This window comes from Harmonia axyridis, chromosome 1 (genome assembly GCF_914767665.1).
Source record: "Harmonia axyridis chromosome 1, icHarAxyr1.1, whole genome shotgun sequence".
NCBI classification, from domain to species: Eukaryota; Metazoa; Arthropoda; class Insecta; order Coleoptera; family Coccinellidae; genus Harmonia; species Harmonia axyridis.
Genome location: NC_059501.1, coordinates 10,251,296 through 10,275,032, shown reverse-complemented (window position 1 = coordinate 10,275,032; position 23,737 = coordinate 10,251,296). Strand labels below are relative to the sequence as shown.

Below are 23,737 nucleotides of genomic sequence, written 5' to 3'. Positions count from 1 at the left end.
AACAATTTTCTCTAATTTTACATACCAATGTTTTGAAAGTGGTTCATATCGGTTTAGCTTGATTAAGTGATTATTGAAATTTTTTTTGCAATTTTACATGACATTAGATTGTCAGTGTTCAATAGCAAGAATAGTGGCTTTGCATGATGAGGATCTGTTGAATCCTCAAATCGCGGATAATCTAAGGATCCCCTGCATTTCGGTTATGTGAATTTGTACCAGAAAACCAACAGCGTTCACTGGAGACGTGGAACTGGGCGTCAAAGGGTAACTAAGGCAAGAGAAAATCGGTATCTAGCAGGATATGTACGTCGGAATCGAACCATAACAGTCTCAGCTAACAGAACTCATTTGAGAAGAACGTTTGGTCGCTTAATTTTCAGTACCACAAAACGGAGGAAACTTGCTAGAGCCAATTTGCGATCCAGGAGGCGGTTAAGAGTACCCAGATTAATTCCAGATACATAGCTGATTGTGTACATTGGGCACAGGAACACAGAGACTTACTTGTTTGGGTCAGAGACGAAATGATCTTTTTTCGGACGAAACTAGAATTGGTTTAGTTAGTGATAGTCGGAAAATCAGAGATTGGAGAGGGCCAGGGCAACACGAAAGACTACCTTTTGTCAGAAAAGTCGTTTCATACCAAGGAGGATCAGTAATGCTTTGAAAAGGTATAATGCATGGTCGTCGCTGATTTCCGTTCTAGACACTCTGACAGGGGATAGATATGTTCGAAACATTATTGAACCCATTACCCTCTGTGATATGGAATTGAAGCCAAATTCATTTTTATGGATGACAATGCTAGGGCTCCATCGCTCGAGAAGAGTACAAAATGCAATTGATATTGCGAATATTCAAAGATTACCGTGGCCAGCAAATTTAACAGACATGAATCCCATTGAGCACATGTGGGATTTTGTTGAACGAGCAATTTCAAACAGAACTAATCCTCCTAGCTACCTCCCGTAAGTCACACTTGCGGTCCAAGAAGAATGGAACAAAATTCAATTGATACCACTAACTCCCTTATTGTGTCCATGCACAGGCGCGTTAACACTTCACTACAGAACAGGGGACACACACCAAATATTAATGCATTTTTGATTTAGCTCTGAACTGTTTTTTCCTCAATTTCAGTTTCTGGTTATCATTGTATAATGCACTATTTTTATTTTTAGTTTTCGTTTATGATGAGCGCGCGTCTTGACATCACGCCAATGCTTTCCCTATATTTTTTCAAATTCTGCTTATTACAACATAAGATGGAACGACCAAGGTCTTAAATTATATATTTGGGAACTCGTAGATATTCAAAGGAAGAAAATTTACTGAAAGGTGCAAGTTACGATATCGAAACAGTGAAATAATACGATAACAAAAAAAGGAGAATATTCACTGAAAGGTGCGAGGTGTGGTATAATGTCAAAAAAGTTGAATAATTCGATAACAAAAAATTATATTTCTTGATTCTCTTTCCAGTATCGAACCCAGGCGTGTAATTGAACATAATAAAAAACCCTGAAATATTCCCAGAGAAAGACACAAACTGCTCAATTCTTTTTTACCCAACCAGATGAACTATTTGATGTCCTAAGGGCCGTTTTACGTGCGAAATTTTCCATAAAGACGATAAGTTTCCTCCCCCCGACGTAAAACAGGTGGCGTTCCCATTCAGTATATTTTCCTAACTGGTGAATTTATATCTGTTTTAGTGCCTTTTCTTGTCTCCCCGAATTACAACCAGCGATAAAATTTCTATCGAGATATTGCCAAGTAGGATTTTTCGGGATAAATACGATATCCAGTTTTTCGTGAGGAAAATCGGGAATTACACCGTTTAATGTAGAAAATTCTTCCAGAATTAATTTTTTTTTGGGTTCCCTTTTTATAGTTATAACAATTTTTTTCTCCGATTGACAGCAAATATCGATTTTGTAGACATATATCAATCAGCAAACTATGACTCTTCTTGCCTGGGCAGAAAAGTAAGGACTTTCTTGCCTAGGCATCAAAATGATTATTCCCAATGGTAATAAAATATTTCATAAGTTGTCAAACTATAATTTATATACATAAACATTTCCATAGCAACCAATCATTTCAACCATTGCGATTTCCATCGCATTTTGTTTTTATTTATCACTACAGGAAAAATAAAAAGATTGCGAGAATTGTAATAATTTGCAAATACAATATTATATCATTATAAATGAATGGAGAAAACAGATTGACTTCCGCGGCTGATAGTTCATAGACTCGCTACGCTCGACTAGGAATTCAGCCAAGGCAGTCTATCTACTTTGGTGGCGAGTTAAACATATAATTTTTTTTGGCAACCGGCTTTTTCTCTGAGAAAGTAGCATTTCCCAGCCTAGTCCGGAAAGTACGTACATCCCGGACTAGGCCGGAAAAGAATCACGTCGTTCGTGTCATTGTGAATATGAAGATCTTGGTAGATATATTTAAATGCAGTTGATCATTACCATAGCAACCGAGATAACGGCTGACAGTTCATATGAAATTAGTTGTCAACAATTTGCATGTTTTTGATCGCAATCGCAATAAAATATGGAAAGCAGCAGCGATAGTGTTATTCTACACAGTTGCCGAAAAAATATTGTACGCAACACGCCCGAAAATAGTTTTTTTGGACTCACAGACTTCCAGTTTTGTCTATTCGTCCAAAAAAAATCTATTTATCGGACTTGTTATGCAAATTGCTACAATTCCCACAATCTTTTTAGTTTTCCTGTAGTGATATATTAAAACGAAATTTGATAGAAATCGCAATTGTTGGAATAGTTTGGTTGATATGGGAAGGTAAATGTCCATAAATAAATATCGGATATATTCATATTATGGACAGTGATAGCAACTCAAAAAAACCTACTTACTCTTTTAGCAATAAGGGAGGTGGCAAAAATATTGATTGTCAGAAAATGTCGAATGCTTTATTCACAATGAGAATAATTATTTTGCTGCCTAAATAGGAAAAGTAATACCTCGCCGAATAAATTTCATTTAATTTTCAGTCTCGAAGAAGGGTTTACAATAGTTTTACGAATTTCTTATCGTGCAATGATTGTCCCTTCACAGAACATTAAGACTCTAATGGGACTTTCTGATGAAAGTATTCAAGTTGTTGAATGAATAAATAAAAAACTTCCTCTACACTTTACCAGAAACTCGTTTAACCGAGACAACAGAACGGTTAGCAGTCGAACTTTTTTAATCTGCAACTCATCAAAACTTTCATCTATGCCTCGTTGGAAAGGTTCCGATATATGCACATCTGTAGGTGATATCCAATTTTTTTTATGATTTCCAGGATAACTCGTTGTTCGGCGGATAGGAATTTCGAATGGAATTCGGAAAAGTTGAGCGCGCTTCTGAAAATTCACCAGATGGGATAATTGCTCTCGTACTCTATGTGCATGTGTACTGGTAGGAACGTAATATCAAGTCGGCTCATCTATCTCCTGCCTCTATGGTTGAGAATTCGGAGAAATCATGATGTGAAACAGTCAGAAGCTTTTGAGCGCCCGTAAATCATGTGCCATTTGCACCTTTAGAGTCTGCAGAACTGTATATTGGTTATTTTTTTTTCTGAGAACGCTATCAGCACGAAATTCTGCAGAAAGCTTTAAATGGTTTTTCTATACATGGTGGTCCAGATTTGAGTTCAATTTCTTTGGCATTGGATAGAACGAGTTCTTTCATGAAAAAAGTTAAATTAACAATTAGAAATACTCTTTCACACTGAAGAAACACTTCTGTACAAGTTACTTCTCAACTACTTTCTTCAATCTAATATGATATTTAGTGACTTAATATTACGAGGGAGATGTTTGAATATTTTTATACATTTATATCTATTCAGAAGTTCCATGTTTGGTTATATAATATACAATATTTCCTTATTTCTCGTATTGTTAGAATGAAAATTTGACATTTTAACAATAATACTCCCATTTTCATTTACATAAACAAGGCATCTGAAGATGAAAATACAGGCCAGTGTTGAAATGCTATATTTTCAGAATATAGGTCTACAAGAGGATCGTGCATCAAACGCAAAATCCTCTTTTGAATTATAAAGACTCTACCAATATCAGAGGTGGCTGTATACTAAACTTAAACTATAATACATACTTACAAGAGAATACAGAGAAAGAAAATTTTAAACGCACACAATGAGCTATATAGATTTTTACTAAGCGCATCAATATGTGCGTCCCACTTCAAATACCTATCAATTTGAATACTAAGGAATTTCGTGCATTCCCGTTATGAGATGACAGTAACGAAATGTCGAGTTATGAACTTATTATCATCATTAGACAATGAGAAACATTTGCACTCCATTTTATTCACATTAATTATAATGGCATTGAAATTGCACTATTGAGCAAAACAGCTAATGAAAAAACATCCGCGAATAAGAAATAAGATCGCTCTTAATAGTTTCCGATACCTAATTGGATGTTTTGAAGAATAACTAACTCAAATTCTTGATTGTTGATGAACAGTAAGAATAGGAGGGGTCCCAAGACAGAGCCCTGGGGCACCTCTAATTTCAGATTATGTTCACTGGAAAAAGAGTTGTTTATTTTCAAAGACGCAACTCTACCACCGAGATAACTCAAAATCGAGTCTTAGGATAGTCCTCTGAATCCTTGATTGTAATAATTAGTGTTTTTGAAGGGTTAACATATTCAGGTATGCAACAAGAAAACAACCAATTACATTGAGGAAGAAATGTAAACAGCGACCAAGTCGCCTTTGGGGATCCAAGATAATTAATTAGTGATTTTAATCGAATACGCCATAACCTGATTTTGTTTCGTTACGAATGTGACCCGAATGTAAAGTTAATCAAAAGCTTTTTTTTTCTACGTTTGATTCACAATCACGTGATTTTTGAATCGGGAAAAAATGCGCGAAATCCGATTACCATAATCGAGTACGGATCTCTTCCGTTATAATTCCGGCGAAAAAAAATTGAGTTTTCCCATTAAAAATTCCATCGAACGTCGAATTTTCCGTTCAGTTCACAACAGTGTTTCGATATTCGGATTCGAAATAAATCCGAGATCGGAAAGTAATCCGGTATTTTGGGCCGCGCGATCGAACAAATTGAATATTTTCAATTTTACAACCAGCTGGCTGACAACGGCGACAATAATCCGGGCACAACATCAGCTCGGTCGGTCAGACGGGTTCAAACGGGAATATTTTTCGATTTGCCCCCGGGAACATGGCGGAAAAGCGCGAATGGGTTGTTTGACAGCGATACCCCTTCAGTTATGTCGGAATTAGTAGGGTACACTTTTCTATGATGAATTTCATTTTTCACGATTGTGATGGAGCAAGAGCTCACGTCTTGTTTTTCGTCATTTTAGAAAAACCTCAGAGTAAAAAACATAGACAGGGGGAGCATACGTCATTTTCAGTAAGCAAATTTTGTCCCCAACTATCAAATTTGACATAAGCTACGCGGAAAAGAAAACATATCAGTGATACGGTATTTAACTCAATTCGCGAGTATCTCCACAAAAAACTCACTTCTTATTTCCCATAGACAATCAATGTATCATATCAACTCAAAATATATTGAAATAAATACCTAAATATATCAGAAACTCAGGAAACAAACTTCAAGTGCGCCAAACGACGTGAAACAACCGATGACACTAGGAGAGCAAAAGTTGTCAAACCTTGGATTTCAGCAGGTATATACAGAAAATATTAAATATTCTGCTCATTATAAATTCGACAATTAGAAAAAAAAATCGGATTCCAAATATTCAAATTTGCATATTTAATCGGGAATCACCCAAATAAATATATTTTATTCAATATAATATACATTCACAATGATAAAGTAAAATTGTGGATTTGAAAATATATCACAACCCGACAACGTAATCAAACCATGTTGGGGATATGTAAAAATTGCGTATACTTCCTCTATCTATGTTCATTACTCCATGATAAAAGCTGGAAGCTTTTCTGTGCACGTCCCATGTATAGGTAAAGATGACTATAAAGCGGCTATAGAGTTTGGATTATGATTACTCTGGCAGGTGACATGTAAGTAGTAAAGGTGTATTAAATAGTACCTCAAATTCGTTGATGAACTTATCCCTATAAGCCAAATCGAGGAAAGAATTTGGATCAAGTACCTCGAAGATCTTTATGAAAATAACGAACCTTCTGCAGCAAAAAAACTCCTGATATAAACATAAACAACAACATCGGAATTGATAGATTGTAGATTTAAGGAAAGAACTGAAAAGTAGAAAACTCCAGTCCAAGACGATATACCAATGATCTCCTGAAATACGGAGGAGACATACTGCTCCAAGAACAGACAAAACCGGATGATTGGCTCTTCTTGTTGTTCAAAAAAGGTGACAAAAAGTTACCTGCAAATCATAGGGAAATAAATTTGTTATTTACCACCCTTAAAAATAATGACAAACATCATAATCCAACACACTGATCTTGCAGATGAACAACAAGGATTTAGATTTGGTAGATCACTGATGCTGCATTCGTAATCAGACAAAAAACGGAAAAATCAATTGAATACAACAAACCAGCATTCTTTTGCTTCATCTACCTTGAGAAAACTTTTGATAAGATCCGTCTACAAGATATAACACACCTTTCAGATGATAGGCAAATATCTAGTAACGTCATTAAAACAATAGAAGACATCTATACAAACAACCGAGTCCAAGCAAAGATTAACAGCGCTTTCACTGCACCAATAACAGTTGAAAGATACTTACGGCAAGGAGACTCCCTGAGTCCTTTGCTGCTAATAATGGATAAGATAATCAGGCAAGTCCGAAAGCTGCGGGGAAACAAAGAAATAATAACAGAAAATGAAGATGATCTCCAGAGACTTTTGTTTTTGTCCAATAAAGTCTGTGAAACACTAGGTATGACCATATCTTTAGCCAAGACTAAATGCATAACTAGGTACATCTAAAACACCTTCACGTTGTAAACTGAAAGTAGACGACAAAATTTTACAACAGAAAATGAAATTTACTCACTGGGCATGACAAGAAACCAGATTGAAGTGAGAGAACAAGCCATAAAAGCAACAAGGGCAGCTGCTCAATTGAACCAGACAATAAACATCTTGGAATAGAAACGAAAGCAAGAATTTATCAAACTGCAATAAGGCCAATTCTGACAAAAAAGCGGTTTTGCGCTGGCATCTGCGTTCCAGTTCTGGGACTTATTTTAAGTGTCTTACCTACTCATATATGAAGTAACTTAAAAAAACATGTACATTAATTTCAATCTCTTAAGTATGACTTTTACAGGCCAACAATGGATAATACTTGCCTTTCAACAATTCCAAAGCTAAGCCTCAATTTTAAATTGCAATCTTTCGATGATTGATGGATTATCGAAATTTTGTTTCGATATAAATCAAACTAATACAATGGTCAAAAGCTTTTGTCCGTGTCTAAAGGTGATTGACTGAACCCCAAATCCAAAAACAAGTGCGTTTCCGTGACCAAAGTTGTTATTCAAAAATTTGATTATAGTTATTGAGCGAGGTATCTGTAAGGTAGGTGTATTCAATCAAATTTTTCCGAACAGCTCCTAATTCATGATGCCATAATCGCATTCCACGAATAATTAGAACTAAAAATATCCGTCCATTGAAGCTGGTCAAAAATGCTATTCCCAGAAGAATTGAAAACATGAACAGGTCCCGTTTCCACAGAACTCTTTGATATAATTTTTCGCGTCGATGAATATAGATAGAAGCTTTCATCTATAGGCAAAAAGCACGATCAATATAAAACAGAGATTCATTGAATGCTGAAAAGCTCCAGTCGACCACGATGTGAACTGGTTTATGCATGAACTTCACGTTATTCCTTCATACAGCTGTGATTTGAACGAGTGGTCCAAAAGTTATGGGAATCCTTCCAGTTTTATTTCAGTAAACTTTATTGGACACGTTTGATAGACCGCTTCGTATAAAACTGTGTTCTTCATGACTTCCTGGGTCCACAAAGATGTTCCAACATTTATATACGTTGTATTCCGTTAGAATCGTCGAATAGGAAAAGTACAGAGTTCTTCAACAAGGTGACGGCATGAAAAATTGCTGTTTTGTGAGAGTTTCATGGAAGTTTGTATTTTCGGACGATATCTATGACCTCAATGTGTCTATGACAAGTTTATGAATTTTTCATAGCGATGTCGGAGTTCCCGGTTCTATGAAAAACGAGCTGCTCTGTGGATGTGTATTTTATAGCATCTCGCTGAATTTTTTATTTCACTTGATATGGATTGCATTTTGGAGAGAATGGTAATATATACATACGATGTGTAAATTGAAAAACCAGATCGGTTAAAAAGAACAAACAGAAAAGTTTTCTGCGTGGAATTAAATCTTCATTGGAATTTTTAATTGTCCGAAAAAGAAAGCTTATATATGTCACTTTATTGAGGATCCCGGTCGCTTTTGTTTAATCGCTTTCAACTTCCATTGAAATAACTCCTTTGAAAGAGACTAATGGCCAGTTGCATCATTTGCCTAAACATTGATTAAAATTTTAACATCGATTAATTTCTGATTTCTCTTAAGAAATCAGAGAGTAATCAATGTAACCTCATGTGTCTTAGATCCTGGATGAAAAATTATGAAATCAAACAAAGCCTGGAGTTTTCTCAGTATTAAGAAACTTTATTTTTTATTCTGTGATTCAATTTATTCTTCTATTTCAACAAAGTTGATATTTTCGGTTCTTTTGAACAATAAGTCTAATAAATAAAAGTGTTTTTTGCAAGGAACCTTCTCACTTCAACATTTTTTTATTGATATGACAATACACAATAAAACTGCTCAACATCAAGTAGCTTGATATTTTTCAAGTACTTGATACTCTAAATGGAAGTGTGCTTTATTCTTTTATTTCAAAAAAGTTGATATTTTTGGTTCTTTTGAACAATAAGTTTAATAAATGAAAGTGTTTTTTGCAAGGGACCTTCTCATTTCAACATTTTTTATTGATATGACACTACACAATAAAACTGTTAAACATCAAGTACCTTGATATTATTCAATTACTTGATATTCTAAATGGAAGTGTGTTTTATTTTTCTATTTCAAAAAAGTTGATATTTTCGGTTGTTTTGAACGATAAGTTTAATAAATAAAAGTGTTTTTTGCAAGGGACCTTCTCATTTCAACATTTGTTTATTTATGTGGCACTACACATTTAAACTGCAGAAACTCAAGTAGCTTGATATGATTCAAGTACTTGATAAATAAATACTTGACTTGACTTGGGATTGAAAAACTCTACTACTTGACTTGAAATCAATCCCTAATCCTTTTCAATCGTTAATGGCATGACTTCTTCTCTAAAATACTTAAACATCCATTCATTTCTCTTGAAATATATCCTTTTTTATTAATATAAAAATTGAATCTCGTATTGAATAAACCTCCACCTAGGGTACATACTATAGAGTCAATTTCAAAGATAATCATTCATTTTTAATTGGCACAACATTTAGTATAAGATTTCGCTTCGACAAATTTCAGGGGTCACTGGTGAATGATGGGCGACCCTGTATGAAGCTTCACACGCCAGGAGATGTAATCTATTCGGTTAATACATATTCTATTCGCCTCACTGGTTTCACCATAGGTTTAGCGCGCACGCAATTCGAATGTAACCACCCAACTTATTTCCCTTAAAACCAGGCAGAGAAAACAGACCGCTAAACCCTATAATATGCAATTTAATACCTCGTTACTGCCCATTTAGATCCAAAATTAAATCAGTGTTCAGTAACTCGTACCTTAATTGCAAGGGGAATCTGTACTATCACAACTATGTGATGCTATTTCACCTTTGCCTTCGGTATTCAGACTCTTCTGTGATTATGAATTTTCTGGGGGATTAGTATTCAGCGTCCTCTATATGTGTGGTATTGAGGACGAAGCGGTTTTAGCAATCTGGGATTTCTAGTTTTTTGAAGTCGAGGATGAATATTCTGTTAGTTTTGTTCATCCTTTTTTATAGCACCGTAATTGTAAAAAGCTCGTTAGGTTTGTGAGGAACGAATATTATTCAGTTAGTTATTAATCAAAAGATCAAAGCTTTTGAGCGTTTGTAGTTGCAACTACAGGTCGCTATCATTAGGGCTGAATGTGTGCTTCAACGTATAGGTTAGGTGTAAAATAGAGAGACAATCGATTCAGGTTCATGCCTCCTAATGAGTAGTCATGCTATAGATTGCTTTCTTGTATAGAAAAAGATTTCGCTGGCAAATAAATAGGGGACTCAAGTGAACCATTTGCAAATGAAGAAGTTGTCACTCAAATCGTCATTTCTTATGGCTGTACCCAAATGATTATCGATTTTTTGACCTGAAGTTAATAATAAGGTCTTGTAAGAGATGTGGTTCCAGCAAGATGATGCAACAAGTAGGGATTCATCAAGCGAAGTAGCTTGACATTTTAACCAACAACGTAACTTGAAAGTCAAGCTCGTAAAAATTACATATTTGATTTTTACTTGATCTTAGATATTTATTGCTTGACTTGATATCAAGCTACTTGATATTACTTGAGCTTGATATGCACGCGTCGCACAGCATATATTTCTGCAATCTCGTGCGCGTTCAGACTACATAAGGGGATTCCTCGAGCGTCGAGGGACTGAAGCATTCACCAGTGTGACTTTATTAGGTAGATTTTGGTATTTTCAGGAATATCTTTCTAAACTCGGCTAAAATGGGCAGGGATTTCTATCCCTCATCTCAGCATCTTCAGCTCCTGTTGAAAGACAATTTTCCAGAGCTGCTCTCACAGTTACAAAAACCTGCAATAAGTTAGGCGACAAATCTATAAGATGCCTCATGTGTTTTAGATCCTGTATGGAAAATTATGAAATCAAACAAAGCCTGGAGGTTTCCTTATATTAAGAAACTTTATTTTTTATTACGTCTCATTTTGTTATGATTTGAGGTGATTTAATTTATGTTTCTATTTCAAAGAAGTTGATATTTTTGGTTCTTTTATACAATAAGTTAAATAAATAAAAGTGTTTTTTGCAAGGTTCCTTCTCACTTCATAATTTTTTATTGATGTGACACTACACAATAACACTGCTAAAAATCAAGTAGCTTGATATGATTCAAGTACTTGATGAATAAATACTTGACTTGACGTTGAAAAACTACTACTTGACTTGAAATCAAGTCAAGTTCAAGCCAAGTAGCTTGAGAATCAAGCCAAGCCGTGAATCCTTAGCAACGAGCCACACAACACGACCCCTTTTGGCTTCATTGCAAGAAACATTTCTAGGATGCATAATTTCTCGTTTAGATGATGTAATTTGTCCATCATGATCTTGTGATTTATCGCCTTCGGATTTTTTTGTGGAGTTATGTGAGTGATCGTGTTCATGCCGATAATCCTCAGACTAGTAACGATCTGAAAACCACAACTGTGAAGTTATTGGTGAGATATTGCTCGAAATGTGTCGATGAGTTATTGAAAATGACCTCACTAGGATCGAGTCGTGTAACAGATCACGCGCAGGATATTTAAATGATATTCTATTCCATACATAATGGTGAGGTCCAAGCATTATATTGAAATAAAAATTAGATCGATATTCAAAATGGAAGTGTGTTTTATTTACGTTTACTTTCGAAACCACAATAACGATAAAACCCTTCATTATGAAAAATACAATTATTGCTTTATTTTATCAATCGAATCACACGTTATATAACAGATAAGATCCAAATAACACTGAAACATTCAGGAGATGAGGTGAAAACATCGACTGGAACTTTTTTCAACATATCTGGAAAATTCTCGGTCAACGAACTCCAGCAAAATTTTAGGTGATCGATTTTTTTTGCCGGTGAGTGTACTTATAGTATATCCGCATGTTACAGAGTTGGAAAACACAATCCGGAGCATCCAAAGAACCAAAAGCCAACTAAGCTTGTTACTTGGAAGATCATATATCAAATATTGAAAAACTGCAATGAGCTGAAAGCGGCTAGTGTGTTATTTTTGATGACCTCACAACACACGGTAGAAAAGGCATCCTTGAGATTGAAAAATGTTTGGAATTCCAGTAGTGCTATCTACCCTAGAATAAAGGGAAAATACTCTAAAAGAAGCGAGTCTAAGGATACTGCTCGCTTTACTGAAATAATATCTTTAATGATGTTATTTTGTTGAAGGAATTTTGCAATCTTTTGATTCGAAATAGTAGTTCTACTTCTGTTAGGAGTTTTTTCATCGAATATGGTTTTGAAATATATTGTAAAGAGCAATAAAAATTTTCAATACAGTTTATGATACCCATTTGATAGTTTTCGTTGAAGTAAATGTTTGAATCATGCTACAAAACATAAGCTCAGCTTGAGAGTCTCATTCAGGCAAATCTGTATAATTTTGCAGAATAAATTTGATTTATTTTGAATCAGCAAAGTAAGACTGTCGAGATGAAATAAGTTGTCATAAAGAACAAATGCTATCCCAAATTACTGATTCGAATTGATTGAAAGGGAAAATAGTAACCTAATAGTTTTGAACAAGATATGCGATCATGAACATTTCATCCAAATCTATTTCGCATCATGTATGCATAGCCAGAGATATACGAAATGACTATTCCGGTGAAAACTAGAGAAAAGTTAGAACACAAAGTTCAATTTTCGAGTACCTATCTTTCAGAGTAACTGTAATTGAGTTCTGGAAAATCAGGAGCTGAAATGGAGAACTATAATCGTAACTCGGTTCAGGATTCGATTTCCAGAACGATATCGAAACTTCAATGAACACTATTTCAAAAGATTCGGATACTTTATTTAGGTTGTCGGAATGCATTTCTATGACATGCAGCCACCTGATACAGGTCACAATTTCTTTTTTATTATTAGAAATAAGGGGTATGAAATAATTAACTCTGTGTTTCCCCTTCGAAATTGCCTCAGGTTTATCTCGAATTATAACTTCCTTTGCCGTTTCAGATTTTTGATCATTTGCAACGCAACTAAGCTTTTGGCGAAACAATCGTATATCGTTTTATTAGTACTCAAAGTGGGACTTTTAGTCGAGAATATTTATTGAAAATTGAAAAAAAAATGATATGCTCTTGGGCCCAATATAGACTCCAAGTTCTTTGCTCTGTTTGTAGCAGGGGTACACTCAGTGGTTGACGAGACCATAAACCTGTTGCAAATATTCGTCTCATACCTTTTGGAGGGCCAGTAATACTATTGGTCGGAATTCTTTGGACAGTTGAGTGAATATAATGATTTTCTTGTTATTCGGTGTTAGTTTATCGCTCTTTGGTCCGTCATAAAATGTGGTCCCAAAAACTTGTAAATTTTTATTTCCATTTGATGTATGTGTGGCGACAAAAACTAGACATAATGTCTGTGTCTAGCCAAAATTGTCGTCACAATACTTAATATAAATGTACCTACATTAGTGTAACAATGGTCTTTCGTGGTACTTGTGCATACAACTTTCTCATTCATAGGATTCTCAGAAAGATACAATATATATTATCTTTCCCCTACCCTAATTAGTGTGCTGGCACCATGATACCATTGCGCAGGCATACAACTTAGAGAATAAGAAAAGGAAGGAGAAATTCATGGTGTACAATATGATTTTATGTTTGTAACCCAGGTATAAAACTGGGCAAAGGAGAGTTCAGTAAAGTAAGTTATGAGGGGATAACCAGTTGAGTTAGTAGTTCAAGGATGTTTCCAAGTGCTGTATCACATTAAAGTTCTCGTCTATCATCCATCAATAATCTCCACAAAAATGCGATACCCCAAACATGTTTGTGTGTTCTGATTCAACATGAATCATTCATTGAACATCCATCCAAGCAAAACCGTGTTCAGAAGATTTTGATACTCTGATCGATTGAATATAGAGAACTTTTAATGTAGCATTAAAAAATGTCGTCTTTTCGAATGATTTCAAGAACTCACATCCGAAAATAATGAATCCGAGATTGCTGCATTTTTCCTAGACGTTTTAGTCTATGTAACAGCTTCCAAACTGAAATACTCTCATGTTTGTTTTTATCGACAGTTCGAACGCAGATGCAATGTCGTAAATCGGAATGGAATAAAATCTAGGAGGCGATTGCAAACGGGGTCTGGCAAACAGGTCTGGTGCAGCCATAAAATCCAGCAAAATTTTCAATCGCGTTCAGTGTGCACCGTATATTATTGACTGCTGAAGCCTTACCATTTCTCTTGCCATCCCCCAGATGGCGATAAAATATACCACACAATTACCATGTAATAAAGATGTGTAACTTTCAACTTATACATCCTTGCAACGTATAGGAAGACTGCACGAAATATACTCTTATTTGAAGCTGTAAAAGTGGAAGTTTTATACTCCCGAAACCTGGATCGCTAGCGACTATCTGGTTAGATGAAGGGGAGGGTTCTAATATCGAATATTTTATTGTTGTTATATGGGGCTCCGCGAAAAGGTTTCATCTCAACAGTTTGGTTCTGTCGGATAGATGACATGTATCAAAACTTGAGTGCCTGAAACGCTAAAGAAAATTATTTCCGTGCAGAGATCAGCAGATTCAAACCACAAAATACGGTAATTCACTATTTTCATAAGTTGATTTTTCTGACTGTTTTTTTCCTAGAAAAGTTTTTTGCCCTAGTTCATCAGAATTCATATACCTACCGGTGTTTTATTAGGTACATTTTTACTTTGTATAGGATGTTTTTTTCGAGGTATATAACTTTAAGTTGGCATTACTGTTCAAGATGACGACCGATTTAACAGCTGTCAAATGATTTATTCTCAGTTTGGTTTGGCAATTCATCATGAATTGACTCAAGTCTGAACAACGCTTGCAAATAGTGCAATTTTATTTCGAAAATAATGGTTCTGTGCGGAATACGTATCGCGCACTACGTCCATTAACGATGAAGCGCACTTCTGGTTGAATGGCTACGTCAACAAACAAAACTGCCGCATTTGAAGTGAAGCAAATTCTCAAGTGTATGTCGAATCACCGTTAATTCCAGAAAAACTGACTGTTTGGTGCGCTTTATGGGCTGGTGGAATCATTGGTCCGTACTTCTTCAAAAACGATGATGGCCTGAACGTTACAGTCAATGGTGATCGGTATAGAGCCATGATTACTAACTTTTTCATTCCTTAATTGAACAACCACGATGTCCAGGAGCTGTGGTTCCAACAAGACGGCGCAACATGTCACACAGCTCGTGCCACAATCGATTTATTGAAAGACACGTTTGATGACCGCCTAATTTCACGTTTTGGACCTGTGAATTGGCCTCCAAGATCTTGTGATTTAACACCGCTAGACTACTTTCTGTAGGGCTATGTAAAGTCATTGGTCTATGCGGATAAGCCACAAACCCTTGAAAATTTGGAAGACAACAGTCGCCGTGTTATTGAAGATATACGGCCACAAATGTTGGAAAAAGTCATCGAAAATTGGACGTCCAGATTGGACTACATCCGAGCCAGCCGTGGCGGTCATATGCCAGAAATCATACTCAAAATGTAATGCCACAAGATTATCTTGCGGATAAATAAAATTCATGTCAATCGAATAGTCCTTCGTTGTTTTATTGCAATTTAAAGTTCTATAGCTCTAAAAGAAACACCCTTTATAAGGGCCTGTAGCGATCCAGGTATAATTGAGGATTCTAAAGAATAATCGCTTGGAGAATTGGTCTTGGTTGAAGAAACCCTACCGATTTCAGAGCAGAGAATATTGGAGGCATTTCTAAGGACAATTGAGTGCTTTTTTGTCGACATTAGCCATGATATGATCCATTTCAAGGAAACCCAGACTGCAACTCAGATACAACTCCGTGAAAGAGGATTTTTAGCAGGTTATATATTGATAGATCACCTATTGAGTCCCGTTTACGTTCTGGTCAGTTCTGTTAGTAATGTTGAATTGGTGGAAGTGACAATTGTGAAATCATAAATTGAACCTTTAAATCTTATTTCCGATAATTTTCATAAACTCATTTTGGAACATTCAGACCTCTATGTTGAACTCTTCATTTCTATTTTGGTTGTCAATCCACAACAATAGGCTCAACTAATCGTGAAACAATTCAAAAGCTTATAACTTATTACCTTTATTGCTGACTTTTAGATAAATGAAAGAAGTATTTTACTTCATAAGATCTATCTACAGTGTAATTCAATGTACAAGACTCCAACTGTATAAGTCGCTTCCATCTGATAACTTGTGAAATTAATGTTCTTTCCTGGATATTTCATCTACTTTTTTGCACTGTTTTCAAAGTAGTGGAAGTGAAGTGGATTTTACTCACAGTTTTAGAATATTTTTTCTCTAATTCTGTGGTTATTCCGTTCATTCTTCCACATCTTGTAGAACAAAATCGTGCGAGAATATATCAGAAACGCACAGTTTTCATAGTTATATTTTATTATTCTATGTTGGCACTCCGAACTTTCCGCCACGGCTTTATCTGTCAATTCATCAATTTGCCTTGAAGAAATCAGTTCTGCCATCCAAAATTTTTCAATGCAAAAATCACTAAATTATATTTATGGAAATATTTCATTAATTTCAATGAAAATGCAATGAATTAGAGAAAATAATGTATAATACTCGTACAGAAGGCTCGTTCTACCACTCGTTCATTCCAAAACTCGCCACTTCGTGGCTCGTTTTTGAATTTTGAACTCGTGGAAGAATATCAATGCCTTCTGCACTTGTATTATAAATAACTATTTGCAGTTCACTCGCAGTCTGCAATTGTTGAAAATGTTTTCTATTCCTTTGTTCTCTACATCAATTATTTATCATATAATAATATTCATTGTGAATGTGTTTCGAATTTCAAATCAATTTAAAACCCTGCTAAACAGGGATGAACAACATCTTCCAAGAACTCCATTCTGGTAAGGATACATACATACCAACCCTTCTACTTTGAAGTTGCTGCAGTTATCATCTAATTTCATGGGGTAATGAACATCCCTAGCGGATTATGTTCGTCGTCATTTCAGGATTAATATTCTCCTTTTTGTGTTTCCGTCTACGTTCGGAATCTGGGTCTTCCGAAATATTTTTTTCTAATCAGAGGACTTCGACATTGATGGAAGATTATTATCATCAGGTTCTTGGTTTTATTTTTACGTAATCCGAAAGAGCGCAATATCCAGTTCCCCTTTTGAAGTCGTATCAAAATGAAAAACAGGACAAAGACGTAGATTGAAAGTTCCGCTGTCCCTTCATTCAGTTTGGATATTGAAAATCGGTTCGTCTTATTGAAACATCGCTTCGTTGAGAACGGAACTTGTTAGATAGCAGAAATATATCATAAAATTGGATCGCAAATTTCGTGAAGGGTAAAAGAAAACACTTGATTGATAAGGATGTTATAATATTATCGATATGCAAGGATGGCTATCACCTCGTCACCTGGAAACGTCTGAGCATTTTATCGCATATTGTTCGAGTTGTATTTTCAGATTTGTCGTATTGTAGTGACTCTGTCTTCCCGAGAGGTGGCGTTATGGGTGTCACGCCACATTCTAGTGTGGCCCTGGTGGGTTTATGTGGGGTCACCACGTTGCAACAGAGTCACCTCTGCTGCATATCTAAATATCTCGGACTTGTTATCCTGATCCATATTGTGAATAAGTTGTAAATACGTGAAAGCTGAATTTACCTGAATTTCTTTAATGAATGATGGACGTACTTTTGATAAGGTAGTTGCAATCATCATAAACTAGAGTAACTTGCAGTTTCTGGTGATGAAAATGTCTTTGTTGAAAAAACAAGGGTTTGTTTCTCTAGACAAGGGTTTGTTTCCATCTGAATTCTAACTTAATATCTATAAAAAGGGCTCTGCACTATTTCTATCGTTATCAGTCTGATCTCCGATAGAATTAACATGAATATTGTCGAATATTCCAATATCACCCAAAAGGAATTAGACAAAGCATAAGTTTGTAAACACCTTAATTTTCTCGGTAGCTATGGGATTCGAGACTGTTGATTATGTTGCTGTTTGCTTTGCTGAATATTTATAGTGTTACGGGCTTCACAAAGCATTTGTTCATTAACCTTCCAGTTTGGTATATACCGCTTCATTCAATTGAACACCGTTTTTGGTTCATTATTTTCAATAATAAACCTTTTCAATACTGCTGAATAACTCGCATGTTTAAACTCGTATTCAATCAAAATTGATTGTTATTTTCTAGAGGCACTTTCAGTTTATTATTTTCAATGATGAATCTGTGGAATCCTCAGAGGAAAAAGTGAAATTAACACAGTACCAATGAGGTACCAACTTCGTTATAAATATCTGCTGTTTTCTTTAGCTTTTTACGCTTTACTCTTCAAGTTTTTCGGCATTCTCTACAAAGTCACAAGATGGTTTATTGCGCGGCTTCTTTGTTGGAAGACCTAGATCTAGAAGGATGTAGGATTATCTGATATTTCGAAAATGGTATTTATTTTCAATTTTTCAATTGACATATGACATATGGTATCTCAAGAGTGGGGAAGAATTACAGAATCTTTCCAAATTTTATTCTCATTCTAGAGGAAATAGCAAAGTTTTACAAACAACGATTATGACTCGACTCACTGATCACAAAGTCTCTAATTGAGTTCGTTAATGAGCTAAATTTGGCTAGGCGTTCCCTAAAGCAGTTTAAAATTTTGTATTACTGTTTATTTCAAAACTACACATTCGACCGAGTTGAAATATTGCGTTTAGATATGAGATAATAATTTTGAGCTTCATACGAAACTTCATGTTAGAAGTAGAACCAGAAAAATTCAACAAGAATAATTGAAAAAATCACAAGCACTGACGAGAAGTCAGGAGTACTCATTAATTCATGTACCAATTCTGTTGTCTCCAAGAGTGCATTTGACAATTGAAGGACTAGAACTCTAAAATTGTTTATTTTATGTCGGTACTTTTTATATACTCTGACTTTATTTAGTATTTTTGGATTTCAGGACTTTTTATTTGAAAGGTAAGCTCTACCCTTTCGTCCAGCACCTTTCCCGATTGTCCAGGTCGGGAATAATATAAGTAGTGTTAACTTTGATTATTATTATTGCAGATTAGGAATGTTCAAATAAAAAACAGGAAATAGCAATTCAAACGAATCGATATTCGACCCAACCAGCTCGAAGCAACTGAAAACATCTCCAAAACTAACGATCAAAAGCACCGAAACAAATTAACATATGCAAATCACCGACTCCCCTCAAAGCGAAAACCAGATACATATCCTGAAATTTCACACAACTCCAGCCAGAAAATATTCTCCGAAGTATCACCCCCCGACGAAAAATATGCGAAAAATCGCTGGATTCACCAGCTCAAAAAGCGGCTCTCACCTTCGACCTGCAGCCAGACGGCATAATTATGTTAGGAGTTTTTGAGTGGTGGTTCATTTATGTGCCAATTCTGTTGTCTTCAAGGCTGAATTTGGCAAATGAAGTACGAGAGCTCAAAAATTTCTTATTTTATGTCGGTGTTTTCTCTCTCTTTTTTTATATTCTGACTTTATTTAGTGTTTTTAGATTTCAGGCTTTATATTTGAAAGGTAAGCTCTGTCATTTCGTTCAGCGCCTTTCGTATTTTTGAAAAATATAAAAGAAGGCTTTCAAGAAATATTTTTGCTACGCGACTGTCCAAGTCGGGACTTTGGTGTAAACTTTGATAATTATTATCTTTGGAGATTAGAAATGTATAAATGAAACACAGGAAACAACAATTCATACAAATCGATATTCGACTCAACCAGCTCGAGAAGCAACCGAAAACATCACCAAAATTAACGGTCAAAAGCACCGAAACGAATTAACATATGAAAATCACCGACTCCCCTCAAACCAGATACATATCCTGAAATTTCATACAACTCTTCTGTTGTCACTAAGGCTGAATTTGGCAGATGAAAGACGAGAGCTCAAAAATTTCTTATTTTATGTCGGTGTTTTCTCTCTCTCTGTTTTTTTTATATTCTGAATTTATTTCATGTTTTTTGGTTTCAGGCTTTGTATTTGAAAGGTAAGCCCTGTCAGTTCGTTCAGCGCCTTTCGTATTTTTAATAATAATATAATAATAATAGTAATAATATAAAAGAAGGCTTTTCAAGAAAAATTTTTGCTACGTGACTGTCTAAGTCCGGACTCATATCAGTGATGTTAACTTTGATAATTATTATTTTTGGAGATTAGAAATGTACAAATCAGAAAGAGGAAATAACAATTCAAACGAATCGATATTCGACCCGACCAGCTCGAAGCAACCGAAAACATCTCCAAAACTAACGATCAAAAGCACCGAAACAAATTAACATATGCAAATCACCGACTCCCCTCAAAGCGAAAACCAGATACATATCCTAAAATTTCACACAACTCCAGCCAGAAAATATTCTCCGAAGTATCACCCCCCGACGAAAAATATGCGAAAAAGCGCTGGATTCACCAGCTCAAAAAGCGGCACTCACCTTCGACGTGCAGCCAGACGGCATAATTAATTTTCGGCTCGGTGTTGACCTGACACTCGTACACCCCCGCGTCCCTCTTCTGCACGAATTCCACCTGCAAATTCCAATCGTCGCTGTGCTCGGGGTGGTGCACCCCGAACCGTGCGTCCCCTGTGTACGTGTGGATTCCGGAGGTTAATATATGGAGATCCCGCTTCCGCATCCAGGAGATCTGAAACAAAAATCGGGAAGGGTGTGTATTAGGTGCTGCATTAAGTGGGGTCATCTGTTTTTCAGATTAGGGACAAATTTGTGCACATATAGGGATGCGGTCGGTTCGACTTTGAGACCGCGTCGGATGTTGTTGTGCTTATTCTAAGGATTTTGAGTCTTTTATTCATATGGGATGTTTTATAATTCAGAGTTTTGTTATGCAATTACAGTATTTAAATAACACTATGACGATTGAAGTCATTAACAAGTATTTCCTACGCATATTAAAAGAGGTGTTGCCAGGAATCAATGTGCAAGTGTACTCATGATGAATTTGATTCAGCTGCTTCCGATAGGGAGCGCTAAGTCAGAAGTTCATTGTTTTGTTCATTTTTCTCTGAAATTTCAAATGTAATGATAGGATTTTCTTAACAGAAACAAAAATTTCATTGAATTTGCATGAAAAAACCTGAAGATCGCAAAGCGATAATTTCAGGCGTTCTGAAGTTATGGCCGAAAGAAGATATTCTTCAACCTGATGCACTGCGAAAAACCAAATTGAGTCTTCAAGTTCTAACAGAAACAGAAATTCCATCAAATTTGCATGAAAAAACCTCAAGGTCGCAAAGCGATAGCTTCAGGGGTTCTGTAGTTAATGGTTAATTATTCTATGTTGGTACTCCGAACTTTCCGCCACGGCTTTATCTGTCAATTCATCAATTTGTCTTAAAGAAATCAGTTCTGCCAACCATCATTTTTCAATGCAAAAATCACTGAAATATATTTATGGAAATATTTCATTAATATCAATGAAAATGCAATGAATTAGAGAAAATAATGTATAATACTCGTACAGAAGGCTCATTCTACCACTCGTTCATTCCAAAACTCGCCACTTCGTGGCTCGTTTTTGAATTTTGAACTCGTGGAAGAATATCAATGTCTTCTGCACTTGTATTATGAATAACCATTCCCACAGTATGAGCAGAACATAGTTTTGGAATTGAGTAAGCTGTGGAGAATACGCTACTTTTCATAACAGTTGTAGGAAAAGGACTTTTCTCTAATTCTGTGGTTATTCCTTTCATTCTTCCACATCTTGTAGAACAAAATCATGCGAGAATATATCAGAAACGCACAGTTTTCGTGGTTATATTTTATTATTATATGTTGGTACTCCGAACTTTACGCCACGGCTTTATCTGCCAATTCATCAATTTGCCTTAAAGAAATCAGTTCTGCCAAACAACATTTTTCAATGCAAAAATCACTAAATGATATTTATGGAAATATTTCATTAATTTCAATAAGAATACAATGAATTGGAAAAAATAATGTATAATACTCGTACACTTATTCTACCACTCGTTCATTCAAAAACTCGCCACTTCGTGGCTCGTTTTTGAATTTTGAACTCGCGGAAAAATATCAATGCCTTCTGCACTTGTATTATAAAGGACTATTTTCTATAGCTAATCTTGAAATGTTGTTATAGCTTCTCTGTCGAGTAGATAAAGTATTTATCCCTAGTAACGGAGCAACTCAATTTTCTTTGAAATGTTATTTTTCACTCTGGCTATAGAAAAAATTTTGTATGTATTGCTCGCGACCATAAAATCGCATTATCTTTTCTAGCGTAATGAAAGAGACTCTCAAAGATAAAGTACAAATTTATCACGTTATGCAATGAAATTTATTCAAAATGCTTAAGAAACCAGGTGTTGCAGAATTATTATTACTTAACATGTGATCATATTTGAAATAGAAACAGCTATGTTCTCTAGCAGTCGTAAAGAAATAAATTTTCCATTGTTTTCAGAGATGAAATTAAAAATTACTAGAGGGAGAAAATTGATATTCCAAACGATGGTAATAAATTCTCACGAAGTTCCAGAAAATATCGTTTTGAATTTGATATATCATTTGTTGGTTTTAATTAATTTTATGCCAGTTTCCAATTACCAGTCAGAATCGAATGTAATAAACCTCGTGTTTTCCAGCCACTGGAAGAGCTGATTTCCACTGACTAGAGGATGTAGGTATATTATTTGAATATAATATAATACTCTGCTAAATAAGTTCCGGATCTAGCTTACATATGGCACCGCAAAAATAATCATTTCAAGCTCCATCCAGAGTTTTATGTTGATAGCATAATAAGAATCATAGGAAATTCATAGAAATATCAAAATGAAATCACTCAATATATATTTTCGGTGACCACAACACAAACGATGTTGAGAATTAGGGTATTTGAATGAAATAAAATGTTCAAATTCCAGTTGATCACATCTTCAAAATCATTCAAAACTTGAGAAGAATACCCAATTTTTCCATGATAGCGATTCTGAACGAATTGTATACATATTTATAAAGACTAATCATTTTGAGCTTTGTTCCAAATTCCGTGTTGATAGCGTCCGAATACAGCCCTAACCACAGAACCACAGAAAATTCAAGAAAAATAGTGGGAAAAATACCCAGTAGAACTACCGCTTCTGAAGTTCAACCAATCTAAGACGCAAGCATCAGAAACATCAGAAACCTTCATTCTCCAAAGATGACCCTATAGGCAGCAATGTCATTGGCTCTTACTTTTTTAAGATGAAAAGGAGCGTGCACTGACTGTTGATTTTGGATATGTTTTTGTTGCCTGAAGAACTACAAAACGTTCTTGGCTATAACCAAAGAATATGGTTCTAGCAGGATAGATCAACTTCACACACATGCAATTTGTCACTGCTATGAGTTTATGAAATTTTTCCCTGCAAATTAAACTCCAGGAAATATGACATTCATTGGCCCCGCTGTCCTGGTTTGAAGCTTAAAAACTTGTGGGGTTTCTTTGAATCTGAAGTTTACGTTAGTAAGTCAACTTCTATGGCCTAGTTGAAACAAAATATTCGCTATGAATATCCTTGTTATGAGTATTTTCAGGAAATAAATTCTCTAATAGTATAGTATATT

The 23,737-nt window shown here is 35.4% G+C and overlaps 1 protein-coding gene across 1 annotated transcript in view; it reads right to left on the bottom strand.

Moving 5' to 3' along the window:
- Nucleotides 1-23,737, bottom strand: part of LOC123688984 (transmembrane and immunoglobulin domain-containing protein 1-like) — a 469,586-nt gene that overhangs the window by 16,270 nt on the left and 429,579 nt on the right. The window contains exon 5 of the mRNA XM_045627763.1: nt 20,579-20,789. Within this exon, the coding sequence (XP_045483719.1) occupies nt 20,579-20,789 (211 nt within the window). The remainder of the gene's footprint in view (nt 1-20,578; nt 20,790-23,737) is intronic.